Source organism: Oryzias latipes, chromosome 10 (assembly GCF_002234675.1).
Source record: "Oryzias latipes chromosome 10, ASM223467v1".
Lineage (NCBI taxonomy): Eukaryota > Metazoa > Chordata > Actinopteri > Beloniformes > Adrianichthyidae > Oryzias > Oryzias latipes.
This window is the reverse complement of record NC_019868.2, coordinates 1,692,327-1,709,908: the sequence shown is the minus strand read 5'-3', so window position 1 is coordinate 1,709,908 and position 17,582 is coordinate 1,692,327. Positions and strand designations below refer to the sequence as shown.

The 17,582-nt window shown below is 38.4% G+C and overlaps 1 protein-coding gene across 1 annotated transcript in view; it reads left to right on the top strand.

Annotated features, from left to right (window-relative positions):
- The first annotated feature begins 352 nt into the window (after positions 1 to 352).
- Positions 353 to 17,582, top strand: part of glrb (glycine receptor beta) — a 64,548-nt gene continuing 47,318 nt past the window's right edge. Inside the window, exons 1-2 of the mRNA XM_004086476.4 lie at positions 353 to 668; positions 3,183 to 3,321. Coding sequence (XP_004086524.1) covers positions 3,200 to 3,321 — 122 coding nt within the window. The 5' untranslated portion in view covers positions 353 to 668; positions 3,183 to 3,199. The remainder of the gene's footprint in view (positions 669 to 3,182; positions 3,322 to 17,582) is intronic.

Genomic DNA, 17,582 nt, shown 5'->3' with positions numbered 1-17,582 from the left:
TTTTCCATGAAAGGTTGAATTTTCCCCTTTTTTATTTGATTTTTGGTTCATTCATTGACTTTCTCCGTTTAATAAATGAAGGCAAGTGAGACATATGTGCTATTCAGAATGGAGGCTCTCGTGTGCGCGCTCTAATCCTTGCAGCATCCATGTTTGCCGTCACTCCATGTTCCTTCTATCCTTCTGTTCACGCGCATCAGCTGTTCCAAAGCACACACCAACAGCCAGAAAGGCTGAGGCGTTTGCCCCATCACGTGCGCGACAGCTCTGGCTTTGATGTCACATACTGCGCGCGGCAGCGGCTGTCCGCGGTGCTGATGGAACTGACGCTCTCCAGCTCCGTGCAGCCGCTACTGCGCATGTTACATGACAGGTGCATGCGAGCCTCCATCTTGGGCATCCCAGGCTGAGGCGAGCGGGCAGCGAGGATCCAGCCACGCTGATCCAGCCACACCAGGGAGCGGGCGTGGAGGCAGAGCATGGCACTGAGCCAAATGAAACTTTTCCCTGTGAGCTCTCTCAACAAAATGTTCTCCTGAAGCGAGCGGAGCAGCATGATGGAGAGGAAGAACGGCGGCTGCTCTGGACTCCTGTGATAACGAGGATCTGCTCAGTCAGCTCTGCTGCTCCTGGCTTTGTGAGGATTTGACAGGTGAAAAAGGCAAAAGGTGAGTGCAAATAGCTTCGGCTGCTTTTAGCTGATGCTCGGCGTGTTTTGATACTAACCGCGCGCGCTGCCGTGAATTGAAGCGGCGCGCTCACGCTCACATGTATGAGCATCCTCCTCCTGCATCCCCCGTCATGGTGGTCGCTGTTGGCGCTCTTTCTCCCGACTCCCCTCTACTGCAGGCTGCCGCCAGCTTCCCCCACCTCCACTTTGCTGTGGTTCGGAAAGACAGGAGCAGCCACAGGTTGGAGAGCTGCGCGGTTTGGTCCTCTGGTCAGACTAGGGAGCTGCATGTCACGTCCGCGTTAGTTCTGCACAGCTTAGGCCCTTCAGAGGTTAAGGCACGTAGACAACAGTTAGTGCACTGAAGCAATCTACTCTGTCACATTTTAAAAGTTGGCTTTTACCCTCAAAATATCAAGTTTTTGTCACTTGAATGAGGAGGTGTCCTCCCTCCTCCTGAGAGCTGTTGTCCCACATCAGAGCAGACCCAGTGGACAGTGTGTTCAGACTGGAGCTCCATGTTGACCTGGAAGTCATGGGCCAGGCATGTGAGGCTGCCTGAGTCACTGCATGACTGCTCTGCAGTGCTGAATCTGTCAGCAGTGAAACACAGCAAGGACATTGGTGTTCCTCGGTGGCTCTGTCAGCCAGCATCCAGGTCAGTTCTGCTCCAGGATGGAGGTCTTCCAGGACAGACACATGGAAACATGCAGAATAATTATTACATATTTTTGAAATATTCAAATTTTACAGTTTCCTAAAGAACAGATTGAATATTTACTTTTAAGGGATGTTTAGAGTGGATGCTAAAACAGAGGACGGTTGTTTAGTGAGCTCAAAGCTTTTCTACCTGATCTCACAAACCTGATTAAGGTAAATAAAGTGTACAACAACTATGCCTTCAAAATCCTCAATGATATCAACAGCCCTACAGAGTTTTCTTTCTTTCTTTTTTTTTGATGCCACATCCCCTTGGGTGTGTTCTGGACTTGTGGAGGACACATCAGCTGGTATCAACCAGACTGGAGCTGGCACAGTTTCTCTCCTTGTCAAACCCAGACCTTCTGTTTGGCACATTCCCCTCTAAGGACCTTCAATTTCATATCTTTTCTATAGCAAATGTGTCATGAAGATAACATTTTATCATCCCATGCTGCATGCATGCCTTGAGCTGCAGGGTTATGCTGAGCCCCCCCCCCCTCTCATCATGCCTTATCCAGGGTGTCTTTGTTGCTGCAGCTGTCTTGACTAGAGTCACAAACCTTTGTCCTTCATCTTTTTGTTTGGCATGGCCTGAAAAATCACATGATCACTGTTGGCCCGTCAGCTCGTTTTTTTCCCTTTAAGTATAAAATACAAAGCAAAGGTTCATGTAATATAAACGGCTTCTGAGGCTGGCATGGCGTTCATAATTCCAAAGAGATGGTTTGACTTGATGCCAGTGCAATGCTTATGTGACAGATTATATTTTGATCTGTTTCCTTGAATCTGTGTTGTTGTGTAATAAAACATGTTTGGTGCCTCCAGTGATATAAACAAGTTATTGATCCTTTCTTCAAAAGCTGCTGCAAATGCCTGAGGATGGAGTTACAGATCTCATTTGGACTCATAAGAAATAGCTTTAAAAACAATAAAAGAGGTGTTGCCAAGTGAAACCCTGACCAAACTCCAGCTGTTGTCATCCAGCGTCTGTGGATGAGCAATGCGGCTTGTTGTCCGGACACAGTCCCCCCAGACTTTCATTGCCAATTAGTTTTACTAAATCGATAAAGGAACATGAACTGACCTTAGCCAAAATAAAATGTGTACCTGACAAAAGTCTGAAAGGTCGGATTAGAGTGGTGGAAAAGAGGATGATACATTTGTGGGGGAGGAGGAGAGCAACACCAGGACAGTGGCAGAATCTGTGTAGACCAGGGCCACTCATTCCTGGTCCTGGAGATCTACCACCCTGACTGTTTTCCAGCTCTCCCTGAACTGCTAGCTGCTGCTTACCTGGACCAGGTGTGTTCATTCAGTCAGAGTGTGGAGACATCTGATTGAGCTAATCAGCAAATACCAGGGCTTGGACATCAGTAAAACAGTCAAGGTGTTAGATCTCGAGGACCAGAATTTATGGTAGGAACTGCTGGTTCTGCTGCTGGTCTTAGTGTCCCATTGCAGTGAAATCCCAGTTTTCCTGGATGATGGATGACTCACACTGCATGGCTGCTCAGCTGTTTAACTGTTCATCATCAAAATGGACATATGTACGTGTAATCATTTCTGCAAGGTTCTGTGAGGACCCAAGACTTTAGTCTTACATTTAGGTATTGCAGTAAAAACATCCCTCTATGAAAAGTAGAGTTATGTAAAGGTTAAGTTTTGATGTGAAGCAAACTTAAAATTTGGTGAGCCACAGAGTCCACACAAGCCTGGAAACAAAAGATGACTTTATTTCCAGTCTTTTATTGCTGCAGTGGTCTAAATTCTGAATTTAAATCTGCAATTCAATTGTTTGTTTTCTCCACAGTCTCATTTGGACCCAGAATGGCTGTCAGGAAGTTTGCCATCTTTCTTCTAGTCCTTTCTCTTTGTCTGGATGGAGGATCTGCCAAAGAAAAAGGAGCTAAAAAAGGAAAGAAGAAGGGGAAGCAAGTGTACTGTCCATCGTAAGTACTCAAAGACAGACAGTGTGCTGCTGGTGCTTTTCTACAGTAAAGATACAACAAAAAGACAAGACAAGTGAGGCCAGTGTACAAGAAATGCAGCAAAACTGTGATAAAGAAGCAGTGTGTGGCAATACACTATTGCCACAAGGATTTAGAAGTTAAATAGAAATAACAAGAGATCTTTTTTAACTCAGAAACATTTATCTGTGTTATAATGTTACAATAATGAGAATAAATAATGAGGTGTGACATTGGAGAAACAAGAGTTTCCACTCATCCATCTGTAAACACTGTTTTCAACCTATTTAAAGAGCCTCATTCCCTGCAGGAGATCTGCAGCAATAAAACTGAAAGGTTGGAAATCATAGCAAAAGTGCTTTCTAGCCAAAATAAAAACATCAGTTACACAGATTCTTTAGAAATAACTAATAAATAAACTATGAATAGTGGAGGAAGGATAATGATGTGGAATGATCAGAAACCACAATACCTGGGCTCCTTACTGTCTCTATGTCAAACATAAATGACCAGAGACACACATTATCTGCCTGAACACGAGCTGAACTTGAAAAACTAAAGCAGTCATTTAATGACCAAACCTCAACTTAGCATGAGTGTCATGGTGGGACATCCACAGAGCCGTCACGCTCAACTGATGCGGAGTTCATGCTTAAAGTAGTCAGGCGTCTAAATTCTATTTTACTGTATATCTATTTTGAAACTTCAATCATTCTCATTTAAAAAACTATCCAGTCATGATTTATCTGAGCTCTTTTTTTAAGGATTTTTTTAAAATCTGCCATGCTTTCAGACAGATACGTCTAAACTTCTTGTGGTCCCTAAGGTGTGTCTGGCTCAGAACCCCTTCCATTGATGCAGCTGGGGAGGGGGGGGGGTTTGCAGCTACGTAGAGTTTGCAGCTCTGAAATGCTGAAATGTCCTGAAAGCTTGGGAATTGTTTTTCTTTTCATAATCTGTTTTTTTATTTGTCACAAGCATGTTTGCCAATGTTTTCTACATCTTTGGCAACTTTTCTAATGATGTTGTAACTTCTGATGTTGAACATAGACAGAGACATGTGATTGGTCAATGGAATATTATTTTATTCTCCCAGGATTTCTAGGTGTAATCCTTTTCCTGTCTGCAGACACATGTGTTAATCTTCATTGACTCTTTATACCCAGCAGAGTAAGCTGCTTATGGGCCCCTACAGCCCTACAGCCCAGGGCTTCAGGAGCTTCTGGCCCTGTTAACAAGCAGGTAGATACAAGCAACAAAATAAGCCTGGCTTTTTGTCAAAGCATTAACCCAAAAAGAGTTTGATCATACTTTAGGATGCCAGCTATTGGAACTCCTATCATAGACATTTGGGGTTTGGGACAATTGAAAATCTCACCCAATCTCACATCAGGATGAAGCACATACTGGTATATTTGCAGGAGATTTTGTTTGTTTCAGCGCAATGTGAGTGAAGAATTTTGCAAGGATGTTTTAAAAAGACTCCTCAGTGACATGCCTGCTGTTGCTAGCGCAGTAGCTAACTTTGGTACTGGAAGTCAGAAACGAATGCTGTTTTCATGTAACATTTCATTCATCCACAGTCAATTTTCATATAGATTTTAAATTAGCAAACTAATTAGCCTTCATCGAGGCTCTGGCTTTATAAGATATTTTTGGATTGTGATTGTTGTGTGCTGTGCCAGAGTCTGCACTTGTGAAGTCACACTGAGAAATTCTGCCATTAATATTCTATGAAGTGAAGAAATAGCTGAGTCAGAAAAAAAGCTTTCAATTTATCGGTCAATCTAGGTTGGCCTCACCTGAGTCTGTGAGCTGTGATGATGAATGAGCAGATTATGGCAGAAGCAAACTGTGGGAATGAGCTTTCATCTAAGACGGGCTGGCTTCTCCATCTGATACTGGCTGCAGAAAAGCTCAGGGCAGAGTCACTGTTATTAGGGCAGCCAGTTGAGGTGGGTTGGATATTTGGCTAAAGTGTGACTTTGGGCACGTGTAGACAGGAGAGAATTTACCTCTGTGCTGCAGGGAACAACTTTGCGTCCCTGTGGAAGAGCTGGACATGGAGGCCACGGAAAAGGAGATCTGAGCATCTTTGCTGAAAGTGTCAAAAACTGGTGGTGAAGGAGTCAAAATGCAGGGCTCCATGTTTGATGACAGGAGTCTATAATCTTTAATAAATGAACTTAAATGATCACAAATCAATACAACTAAAGGGGAAACCAAAAGTTGATAATGAAGGTGAACTGACAAGACTAAACTGAAATCCAGACACCTCACTCTCAATCACACATATGGGGACAGTTTAGAGCAGGGGTCACCAACCTATTTGAGACTGAGGGCCATTTCATGTCCACTGAGTGTGAAGGGCGCCACAGGACCTGTTTGCTAAATAACAAAACTGCATGGATAACTAATGTTATACTAACTACTGCTTCTTTAATATCACCTATAACACGATGTGAAGTGAGTCAATAATATCCATAATCAAATCGATAATACATAAATTATTATGTACTAAATAACAAATAATTACTATATAATTAATTATTTATTATAGTCAATAATTATTTTACACAATTATCTGTGATTTACATGTCAATAAAAATCAGAAAAACATGTTTAGACATGAAACATTTATTTATGTTTATTTTCTCAAACATTTGACAGTCAGGATAAACACCTGCTGAATTTGTAATGCAACTGATCCTAAGTGAACATTTTTAGGCCAAGGAAACACACTGACAACAAACTGAACAAGTTCTTTCTGAACATTTAACATTTTGTGAAATATTTTTTGATAATTGTTGCTGATGTAACAATAACAGAAAAATGGTATCTGTGGTTCATCTGCTCGTGTAGTGGGAGGTCTGGCAACTGCACACTCTAAAAAGAAAAAAGTTGATCCAACTTAATTGAATCACTTCTATTGGTAACACCTAATTGAATTACGCTTATTCAACTTAAGTTTTAATGGCTATCCAACCCAATTTGAGCAATTGATCTGACTTAAAAAACTTTTTTTACATTTTGTTTAGACAATTTAAATTGACACAATTTTCTAAAGTACCAACCCATGGGCCTTGAAATTTGTATATCAAAGACATAAATGACCCAGCAATGTCTCGCATTACAAGGCAGGGGCTCACATGTTGTGAACTTTGTCCTGAAAAGTGGAATATATAATGTTTCACCGCACAAGGGGGTTGGTCATCATCCTCTAGCAAACTCTAACTCATGGTGCAGAAAGAAATAAAAATTAAACAGCTAAATTACTAGGTAAAAAAATTAAACAGCTAAACAACAAAACACACAGACAAAAACTCACATTTAAACCCCAATCTGCCGTGATAGGCAAAAAAAAATGGTATCAGATAAATCCTTGCGCTGCCTTGCGTTATGACGTCATGACACATTGACAGCTTCACACCAAAGTTGATTAAAAGTAAAATAACTATGTCAGACAACTACGTGTTATTTTTAAGTTGAATGAACTAAAAAATAAGATTTATTTTCACCAAACTAAATAATTAAGTTAGAACAATGTAAAAAAAATTCATCCTTTCAACTACAGCCCAAATACTCTTTTTAGAGTGCATGCTGCTCACCAGTGCATTATAATCTGTTGAATAATTTGATACTGCAATTCTCAGTGAGTCCTGCAAATGTATGAGGGGCCGTATAAGACATTATTTATTCTGAACCATTCACATTCATACATTCTTGCTCTCACAGTCATATATACTCTCTTTCGCATACATATATTCTCTTACGCATCCATATATTCTCTCTCTCACATTCATACATTCTTGCTCTCACAGTCATATATACTCTCTTTCGCATACATATATTCTCACTTGCACATCCATATATTCTCTCTCTCGCATGCATATATATTCTCTTACGCATTCATATATTCTCACTTGCACATCCATATATTCTCTCTCTCGCATGCATATATATTACTTTACACATACATACATTCTCACTCTCATTGTCACTCTTAAAAAAGAATGTATGTATGTGAAAGACAAGTATATATGAACGTGTGAGGAAGAGTTTATATGTGTGTGTGAGAGAGGAGTATGCATGAAACGGAAGTGACTTTGCATGAAAAGGAAGGCACTTTGAATGAAAAGGAAGGCACTTTGAATGAAACGGAAGGCAGATGATTTCTCGTGCTCTGATTGGACGAGAGGCCGCCACCTCCCATTTTGAACAGACGCTAACACGAACCAATAAGAAGGCCATCGGAACCTTAAGAAATATTTTATCTTCACCTCAAGTGGTCAAAAATCTGTCTGCATCTCTAGAGACACAAAGGAATGTCTCAAATACCAATAATGGTAATAGAAGTGCCACCGAAACAGAAAATCCGTATCCACCTTATTCCTAGCCCCCATGAGCCTTTGCGTGAATTATGGGCGACACTTCCTGTAGACGCTGGAACACGCATTTACATTAAAACAAATTCCTCTTGTTTTCGATCCATAACTACATATAAATGTGGGAAAACCAGCTGTCATTTCTTAAAAAAGGCAACGGTGAGGTGGAGATGAAATATTTGTTAAGGTTCCGATGGCTGCAGGACCCCCGTGGCTACTTCTTGCCGGTTCGTTTTTTTTAAAAAATAAACTTTATTAACAATATCTTGCACATACAAAATACCAAACACAAAACTCCACTGTGTGCAAAATACAATCTTCACGTTCGCCATTAGAATGAACAAAAAAACATAATGATAACCATGTAAAACAGGTTATGCAAAAAGAAAACAAAAATAATAAGGCAAAGGAATCTGTTAAAGTTTCAGGAGAGACCATGTTTCAACTGTTCTGACAGCTTTTTTGTTAGTGGAAGATTTAATACTGTTCACATACAAAACCATTTCTTTCTGAAAAACATAAAACACGGTTTTTTTGTTGGCATATTTACACTTGTGTATAAAGTATTTAGCCATAATTATAAGTAAATTAACTAAATATATTTTTTCTGCATTAAGTCTTTCTTGTGTAAAATATCCAAGAATAATATGCTCGTAAAATAATCTATAATCTTCACATAGATGAGTTCTTATAAAATGTATCACATCTTTCCAAAATAGTTGAGTGAAAGAGCAAAACCAAAAAAGATGAGGCAGTTTCTGGTGAGGAATGACAGAATGAACAGTTTATGTCCAGATCTTTTTTAAACTTAGTGAAGAAATGTTTCACTGGATAAAATTTGTGAAGAATTTTGAAAGAAATTTCTCTGATTTTATTGGTGATGAAATACTTTTGTGGCAGGGTCCAAACCTTTTCCCACTGAATTCTACATCCAAAGCTGTTCCAGTATGAGATAACATACGGTTTTGTGGCAATCTCATTTTGAAACAGAGAACGGATACTTTGATTATTCCTGCTAGCTGAAAAACATACATTTCCACAACACAAGTCTGTTAATTTGGGATTTCTTGCTTGTTCATGTTAGCGTCTGCACTGTAATCCCTAGCGAGTTGACTGAACTTAAAAATTATTTTGTAACAGATTACGCAACAGTTAAGTTATATTATTAAAACTTTTAAGTTAACATTTATTAAAATTCATATTGTCAGTTGGCTTACATTTGTATTATTTCATATAAAAAATATTATGATTCCTCAACTTATAAAAGAGAGATTATTTACTTAAAGTTTTTAATATTTTCCAACTAAAAAACGCTTTAACTAACTATATTTTTATATTACTCAACTCATAAAATATGTAAAATTCACTCAAATGCTTTATAAATTCTTTAACTCATTAAATGTGTAGCATTGAAAATATTTAAAATTCTTCAGCTTAAAATGTATTCTAAACAGAGATATTGATACTGCCCCACTACATTTTAAAGGCTAACATTGATAAAAACCAACAAACGTGAAGGCCACACAATAGTGATTGCATAATACACTTTTTTTAATTGCTCTTTAAAAAAAAGCACAAATATCAAGAGTATGAAGAAACAATAAGTGCAATAAAACTGCATTATAAGAGTGCCACACAACATATTGACAAAAAGAGTTGGTTTTGTATTTTACGGCAGAAAAAGCAAATGATCACAACAAAACACATTAGTTACATAACACTTAAACCAACAAATAGTCCATTCTGGAAGACTCACTCAACGAAACATTCTTCAGCGTCAATAAATGTCCTTTCAGTGGTTTGCTGTCCTCAAGGCTCAAGACAGCATTCTGAATAAATATGAAGGCAAGTTCAAGTTTTTTGGGGTGCTGTAGGTCCAGAGCATAGATATCCCCGAAGAGTTAGAAGAGATTAGTCAGCCAGATGTGTGGGACCACTGACGGCAGCATCAGGAGCATCACCACGACAACTGAGAAGATACCCACAGCAGTGTCTGTGAGGTCTGGTATTCTGGAAAATACAAAACAAAAAACACAGATGAGTTCAGACCCTCAAAGATATTCATCACACTAATGTCCAAAACTGACATTCCTGCCATCTGTCAATGGGAATCTTTTCATGCTAACATTCTGTTAGCTTTTAATCAACTGGCTATGATGTTTTAAGGACCAACTCCAATTAAAATTGTGTTTTTAAAAAGTTCTTTAGCATTTTTCTGAAGGAGGACATTTATAAAATAATTTAAGACTAAAGCTTCATTTTTCTTTATTCAAATAATGATGGATCAGGAGCAGAAAAAGGTAAATGAAAATGTTCCCGCTCCCTCCAATCAGCAGTCCCTGATGTTCGCCTTTCATCTTCCGTCTCATTTTTAAAACCATTTAAAAATATCACTCAGTTTACAAACTACAAACAATTGCCCTATTTATTATGTCACTCAATAAAATCTCAATCAATATTAAAGGATTAGTGAAAACCATTGACAGGGAGTCGTGTGCACTTACTGTACAGGTCTTGAAGAAGTTGGAGGCATCTTCATGCAGATAAACAGGAAGTGCAAGGAGGACAAGTGCCCGTCTCATGTTCACGTCACGCTGGTCCTAAAAGAATAAAAAGAAATATACATTACCTTTGAATCAAATGCAGAGCAAACACTTCCAATATTTACTTAAGGAACTTTAAGAAATAATAAAATGATACCTTTTCTAGATGTCTATTTCTAGTGAGAGTACAATAGTGTTTATGTCATGATCCACTTCAGGTCAAAGACCCAAAGTCATTTTTAAGGCAAGTTACACCTTGGCTTCTTACAGCTGTTTACAAATGATTTGTTATCCGTTTTTGAATTATGCACATTAGAAATTCACCTGGAGGTCATAAATCCTAACCAAGCTGGCCAGTTCCTGTCTGTTTTGGTGGACTTAGTCTCAGAAAAGGGCAGCTTTAAGTTACACAAACATGTAAAAACTGCACAATTTCCTCTGACTGCATCTACTCTACATAAATCCATTTCAGATCTTGACAGATGAGTTTTCATGGTTTCAAATGATGGAATGGTGCTAATGCAACATCATTTTATTATTGTAATATACTGTCAAAAAGACATGACAATATTCCAAAGTGTCTCCACATACATGGCAGTGGAAACACTTTGGAATATTGGCTATGTAGTACTGCAGTATTATATGTAGTACTGCATAGTGCCAAAGTAACAGAACACAACTTGCACCTCCATTCCATTGTGCCACCTTCAGCCTGCAATCTAAATATGTTTAGTTAAATTGTAAATAATTTCAGCTCTATTTAAACCTTTGGCTAGTTAAAATGTGCATAAATGTTTCCATGCTGCCGTATAAATCTAATAATGGTAATAGTTCAGGATGAATGCATTAAATAAGTATAAAACTCACCCACTGACACCTCTTTTCTGGTGAAATGGTGACTTTCTGGTGAACTTTCTGAAGTTCAGTATCTGAAAAAGTCCAAAAGAGATTTTTCAATGTTAAAAAATGTTTCAATTATATTCTGATCAAAAAACATTTATTGCACTACACAACCCATTGCATTTTTTGTTTTTTTAAAATAGCTCTAGACAAATAACTGATCAGGAGACAAGTTACCTCGCTGGCCTTGGCGTCTACCTGGAGGTGAAACACTGAACACTCTGTAGTTCGGTACCTGAACACAACACGAGCACGTTGATTAATTTATTTTTACAAAAACCTTTTTTATAACGGAGATCAGTGATTTATAAAAGCTTAAAGCTGCATTCAAAACCCAATGCTTCCATGTAGCAACCAGGCTTAAAACTGTTGGCGGTAGCTCCTCCCACACAACCGTTAGAGGCTTTGAGTGACATTTTTGGACAAATGTCCAGCAGCAAACTTTAGCCACAGACAGAGGCCTCCAACGCGAATTTCACACGCGGATCATGTTTAGTGTGATTGCAGCATAAGAGATCATTTCTACCTACCTCTGAAAAAAAAAAAAAAACCTCATCACTGTCGTAACTTACGGGCAGAAATGCATTTTGGGTTTGGCTCGCCATACGTCTTATGACAAACTAATCATGTATACATTGCCACATTAAGCTCTAAAACAATCGTAACACACATATGTTTAAACAACAGTAAACCACATTTACGGTAGTATAAGAGCATTTTTAAAGCATTCATTCAAAATAAACCATGAACGATACTTACCAAATTAAATCAGGGCTGAAGACAAGACGGCACCATCAGCGATGAGGCGGATGAAAAAAAAAACGAGATTGGGGCGTCTTGAAGCGGGACGAAATCGCAACGCTTTGCAGAATAATAAAATGCTCGACTTTCAATTTCAAACGTCGCATACTCGCATTCGGCAAATCCAACATGGCCACCTGAGCTAACGTAGAGAAAACGAAAGACCCTCCCACCAGTACGTGATGACGTCATGACGCTACTTCAGGGATCTTAAAATTTTTGAGTGCTAGATACAAATAAGCTTTAAAATATTTAGCACTGTTAAGTTAAATTTGAAAAAATCTTGATAGAGCTTAATACTTTATAGTTGAATCAACTACAAAATGACATTTAAGTTGTGTAACCTTAATAGTTATGAGTCAGTACAAGTGATAGGGTTTAGAGTGTGTTCAAAATGGGAGGTGGCGGCCTCTCGTCCAATCAGAGCACGAGAAATAATCTGCCTTCCGTTTCATTCAAAGTGCCTTCCTTTTCATTCAAAGTGCCTTCCTTTTCATGCAAAGTCACTTCCGTTTCATGCATACTCCTCTCTCACACACACATATAAACTCTTCCTCACACGTTCATATATACTTGTCTTTCACATACATACATTCTTTTTTAAGAGTGACAATGAGAGTGAGAATGTATGTATGTGTAAAGTAATATATATGCATGCGAGAGAGAGAATATATGGATGTGCAAGTGAGAATATATGAATGCGTAAGAGAATATATATGCATGCGAGAGAGAGAATATATGGATGTGCAAGTGAGAATATATGTATGCGAAAGAGAGTATATATGACTGTGAGAGCAAGAATGTATGAATGTGAGAGAGAGAATATATGGATGCGTAAGAGAATATATGTATGCGAAAGAGAGTATATATGACTGTGAGAGCAAGAATGTATGAATGTGAATGGTTCAGAATAAATAATGTCTTATACGGCCCCTCTTAAGAGGCAGTTGACACGGTCCATCGGTTGGGAAGAAAGGGGAGCGCGGCGACTTCCAACAATACGCCGCGGTCGATAATCCTGCAGTTTGTGTCCAGAGTGGTCCGGGATGACATTTGGAAACGGTCGAGAGAGGCGAGAGTCTGCAAGGAAATGCACATCCACTTCAAAGAAGATTTCTCCAAGGAGGACAGGGAGGCGAGAGCCAAGCAGCTGGTCCAAGAGGCGAGGAAGAGGGGTCAGAGAGCGTTCCTGAAGGAGGGGTACGCGCTGATCGACAGTCGAAGAGTGGACCCTCAATAGGTTCCAGTCAGTGAGAGTTAGTGTTCTGTTAGTTCATGTTCTTGGTGAAGAATGCTCATTGAATTGTCTGGTAAGGACAATATTGTTCATTCCTGCACATCTTCTGCGGTTGCTGTGCTATTGGTAATTCCTAAATGTTTTCTTTCATTTCTTTAAACACTAGGGGGCTTAAAAACAATGTAAAGCGAAAAGCTATTTTTTTATTTTGTAAGGAGCAGAAAGCTAAATGTGTTTTTTTGCAGGAAACCCATTCAGTTGAAGAAGATGTAAACTTGGGACCTCTCATTCAGCTGGTGTTATGATACTTTTAAACAAATTCCCGGGAAAAGTTATTAACCATTTTGGGGATACCTATGGCCATTGGTTGATATTAATATTTGAGTTTAACGGTGAAATGTTTATTTTGGTTTGTGTATATGGTTATAATGAAAGAGCTAAAAACAAAACACTCCTCTCAGACTTATGTAAACAAATTCTAGACCTTAAACACGCTCATTTAACTGATAATGTCATAGTTGGAGGTGACTTTAACTTGGTGCCGACCTTTGGTTAGACAGACATCCACCTAGAGCACAATGTCACAAGTTTGATGATCTGGTTGTTGAATTTATGAATGTTGTCAATTTAGTTGATTATTGGAGAATTCTGAACCCAGTGACCAGGCAATATACATGGTTTAATGCTGCAGGAAATGGACAATCTTCAAGGTTAGATTATTGGTTAATATCTTCATCATTAGTAAAATATATTGATAAATGTTCCATTTCTGCTTCACCCTTAACAGACCACTGTGTTGTTTCCTTATCCCTTCAATGTAATCGGTCAGTAACTGATTTAATTCAAATTTGGAAATTCAACAATATGCTTTTGGAAGATTCCTGTTTTTGCAACAAGGTTAGAGAATTAATAACAGAAGTTGATGCTTTGGACATGTCACCTGTGAGTAAATGGGAATGGTTTAAGTTTAAAATTAGAAGTCTTGCAATTGATTTTAGTAAAAGTGCCTTTAGATTGAAACGTCTAAAACAACAAAATATTTTAAGAAATATTAATGACCTATGTAAAAAGATGGATTTGTCGACTGAGGAATTATTAGAATTAAGTAAATTACAAAGCGAGTTAGACGTTTTGTATATTGAAAAAGCTAAAGGTGCATTTGTAAGATCCCGAGCTCGCTGGATTGAAGAGGGAGAAAAAAATACCACATATTTTTTTAATCTTGAAAAACAAAGGCAATTAAAAAAGCAAATTAACAAATTATCAGTAAATAATTTTGTTTATGAAGACCAAGGGGAGCTTAACAAAGAAATACACACTTTTTACTCCAATTTATATAAGTCCTATCCTTCCGAAGCTGACTGTGAAATTTTATTCGAAAGCATTGAAGGATTGAACCAAAACATTGATTTAGAATTTAAGCATTTTATGGATAATGATTTAGACATTGAGGAAATGGATGCTGCTGTACTAAAGATGTCCTCTGGGAAATCTCCTGGCTTGGATGGTTTAACAGCAGAATTTTATAAATTCTTTTGGTCAGATATAAGACGTTTGTTACATGAAGCTTTTCTGGAATGTATCTCAGCAGGTAGCCTTTCTAACACAATGAGACAGGGGTTCATCACTTTAATCCCCAAACCTAACATAAACACTTTATATTTGGATAATTGGAGACCAATTACTTTGTTATGCAATGACTATAAAATTTTAGCTCATGTTTTTGCAGAGCGTCTATACAGAGGACTGAAGGATGTAGTGGATGAGTGTCAGTCAGCATTTATTAAAGGAAGAAATATTCATAATCACATCAGGTTGGTAGTAGATTTGTTGGATTATTGTGACTTTGTTGACCCCGATAGTTTGATATTATTTCTAGATTTTTATAAAGCATTTGACACATTGAAGCATTCCTTTTTAATTAAAGCCCTGAAATTTTTAGGATTTGGTGATAAATTTTGTAATATTATTAAAATGTTTTATAATGATATTTATAGTTCAGTTTCCTTAAATCCAGGAATTACTCCCCGATTTGTAATTAAAAGGGGTATCCGACAAGGTTGCCCCATCTCACCCAAACTGTTTATATTAGCTACTCAGTTATTAACCATTCTCATAAAACACAGTCATGATATTCAAGGTATTTCTATTTTTGATAAGCAATACAAAATTAGTCAGTTTGCAGACGATACTGCTTTACTTCTAAAAAACGTTGCAGAGGTTGTTAAAGCTCTAAGTAGGCTTCAGTTATTTTCCAAAGCATCAGGATTGAAGTTAAATATTCCCAAATGTGAAATTCTCCCCATTCACTCATGTCAGCACCAAGCTATTGAAGCCATTAGGGTTGTTCATGAAGTGAACTATATGGGTGTATTATTGTCTAAAAACACAATAAGGAGGGAAGAAGTCAACATTACAAACCGGCTCTTGGACAATGAGCGTGCGGCTCTTTGCGTCTCGTCATATTTTCCATATCCTGTGCCTCATTTCATAATTTTTTCCCTCTTAAACCACACTCAAACCATCAGAGGGTATTAAAATAAATAATTAATAATAAAAGTAATCTGGCAGCGTGTGTGTGTTTGATTCTGCTCCCGACACATACGTGACCGCCAATCATTTGCGCGGGTTACGCCCACTGCCGGAACACATAGATAAAGATTTATGTGCGTGCAGACCGTTACCCTCATGGTCAAAATGGTGAAATTCAGAGTATACAGATAAACACAGGATGTTTCTGGAAGAACGGGAAGATTCTTACTTTTTACTGAACAGAATGGCAAGTCACGATGTTTATTATTATGAGCTTTTGGAAGCAGTAACATTGGTCATGGCAGAAAAGAACAAAACGTATCCCGGAGAAAATGAAAAACTTCCTGATCTGACACAAATTGTCTCCTTTATTAACAAGTTGAAGCTTTTCAAAGTGCACATTCAAAATGGCAATCATCCCACTTTCCTTCTTTGCGGAGCTCAAACAGCAGGAAGCTGCAATCAGAATGAATGAAGCGCAGAACGTGACGCTGCTTGCGCAACTGGACTGAAACGACCGCAGATCCCTTTTCTCATGGATCCTTTAATGCAGAGACTGACTCCCTGAGATCCCTGCTGGTCACTGATGAGGCAGCGAGAGAACCGGAGATAAATGAGCAGAAATCTCTTTGAAAGAAGGCCCTGTTATAATTTGGAGAACAGACATCGGTCCGTTCTGACCGACACCCACCTAAAGGAGCTGATCAGAGAGGCTACAACTGGCCCGGGGCTTAGCCCCGCCTTCTGCCCCTAAGACTCATGGGAAGGGGGGCATTTTCAGTGTAAAACCATGAGCCAGGTAGCTGTTAGCAGAATTGAGTTCCATGCCGTTTTGGCTGAATGAGTGTGTATCGAAGTTACCGGGTTCCACCGTACTAATGTGAGCAGGAAAGAGAGGACGTGAATGACACAGTCAGTTAGATTATAACTGACTTAGAATAAACTGATTCATTGCAATTTATTAATATTTAAGAAATTATTTGCTTTTGATGCAAATTTAAGTCATATAATTTTGAATAAAAAAAACATATAAAAGCAAGATATTCTAATGAAGGTCTAAATTAATTTAAGTTGCACACAACTGAAATGTAATGTATTTAATGTGTTTATTGTGAATATGAATGACTCAGACACCAGGGGCCTGTTTCAGAAAGGAGGTTAAGTATAAACTCTGAGTGCGTTAACCCTGAAATCAGGGAAACCCTCACAAACTTGGGAATGGGAGGTTTGTTAAACCAGAGAAAGCAGAGTAAGTCAAACCCGTTTCTGAAAGAGAGGTAACTTATACTCCGAGTCAGTGTCCATGGTTACTTATGCTGTGAACCTAACCTGGTCGGGAGCAGGTTTTATTCCCTAAACTCAAGGTTTCTGCCGGTCCCCTCCCCTTTTTAAAGACGAAGCGGTATTTGTCGCTTTAACCTTCATTGTCCAAATTTCCGTCACACAGACAGAGACGGTCTAAGTGACAAGAATGGCTTGTTCTTTTTTGGAGCACACAATAGACGAGGAGGCTGCATTAATTCGTAGAGAATTATATTTACCTCGTACGAGGATTTTGAGAAGACTCAATATTTTGTCCTCGCTCCATACGTTTTTGTTTGAGCGTTACCGTTTTTCGTTGCAGTCAATTACATATACAAAATGAAAACAACATTAGATATCGCTATGTAGATGTTTCATATGTCAAATATTGTCAACAAAGCCTACATCCATGACATGCTCAAATTTGACCTGATTGAATTATGTTTTTATACTTCATTTTTAGCTGCTGCCATGTTCTTTTAATTGCATCTACATGAAAATGAAATCAGGGACATTTGATTAGATTAATGTAACAATTACTTT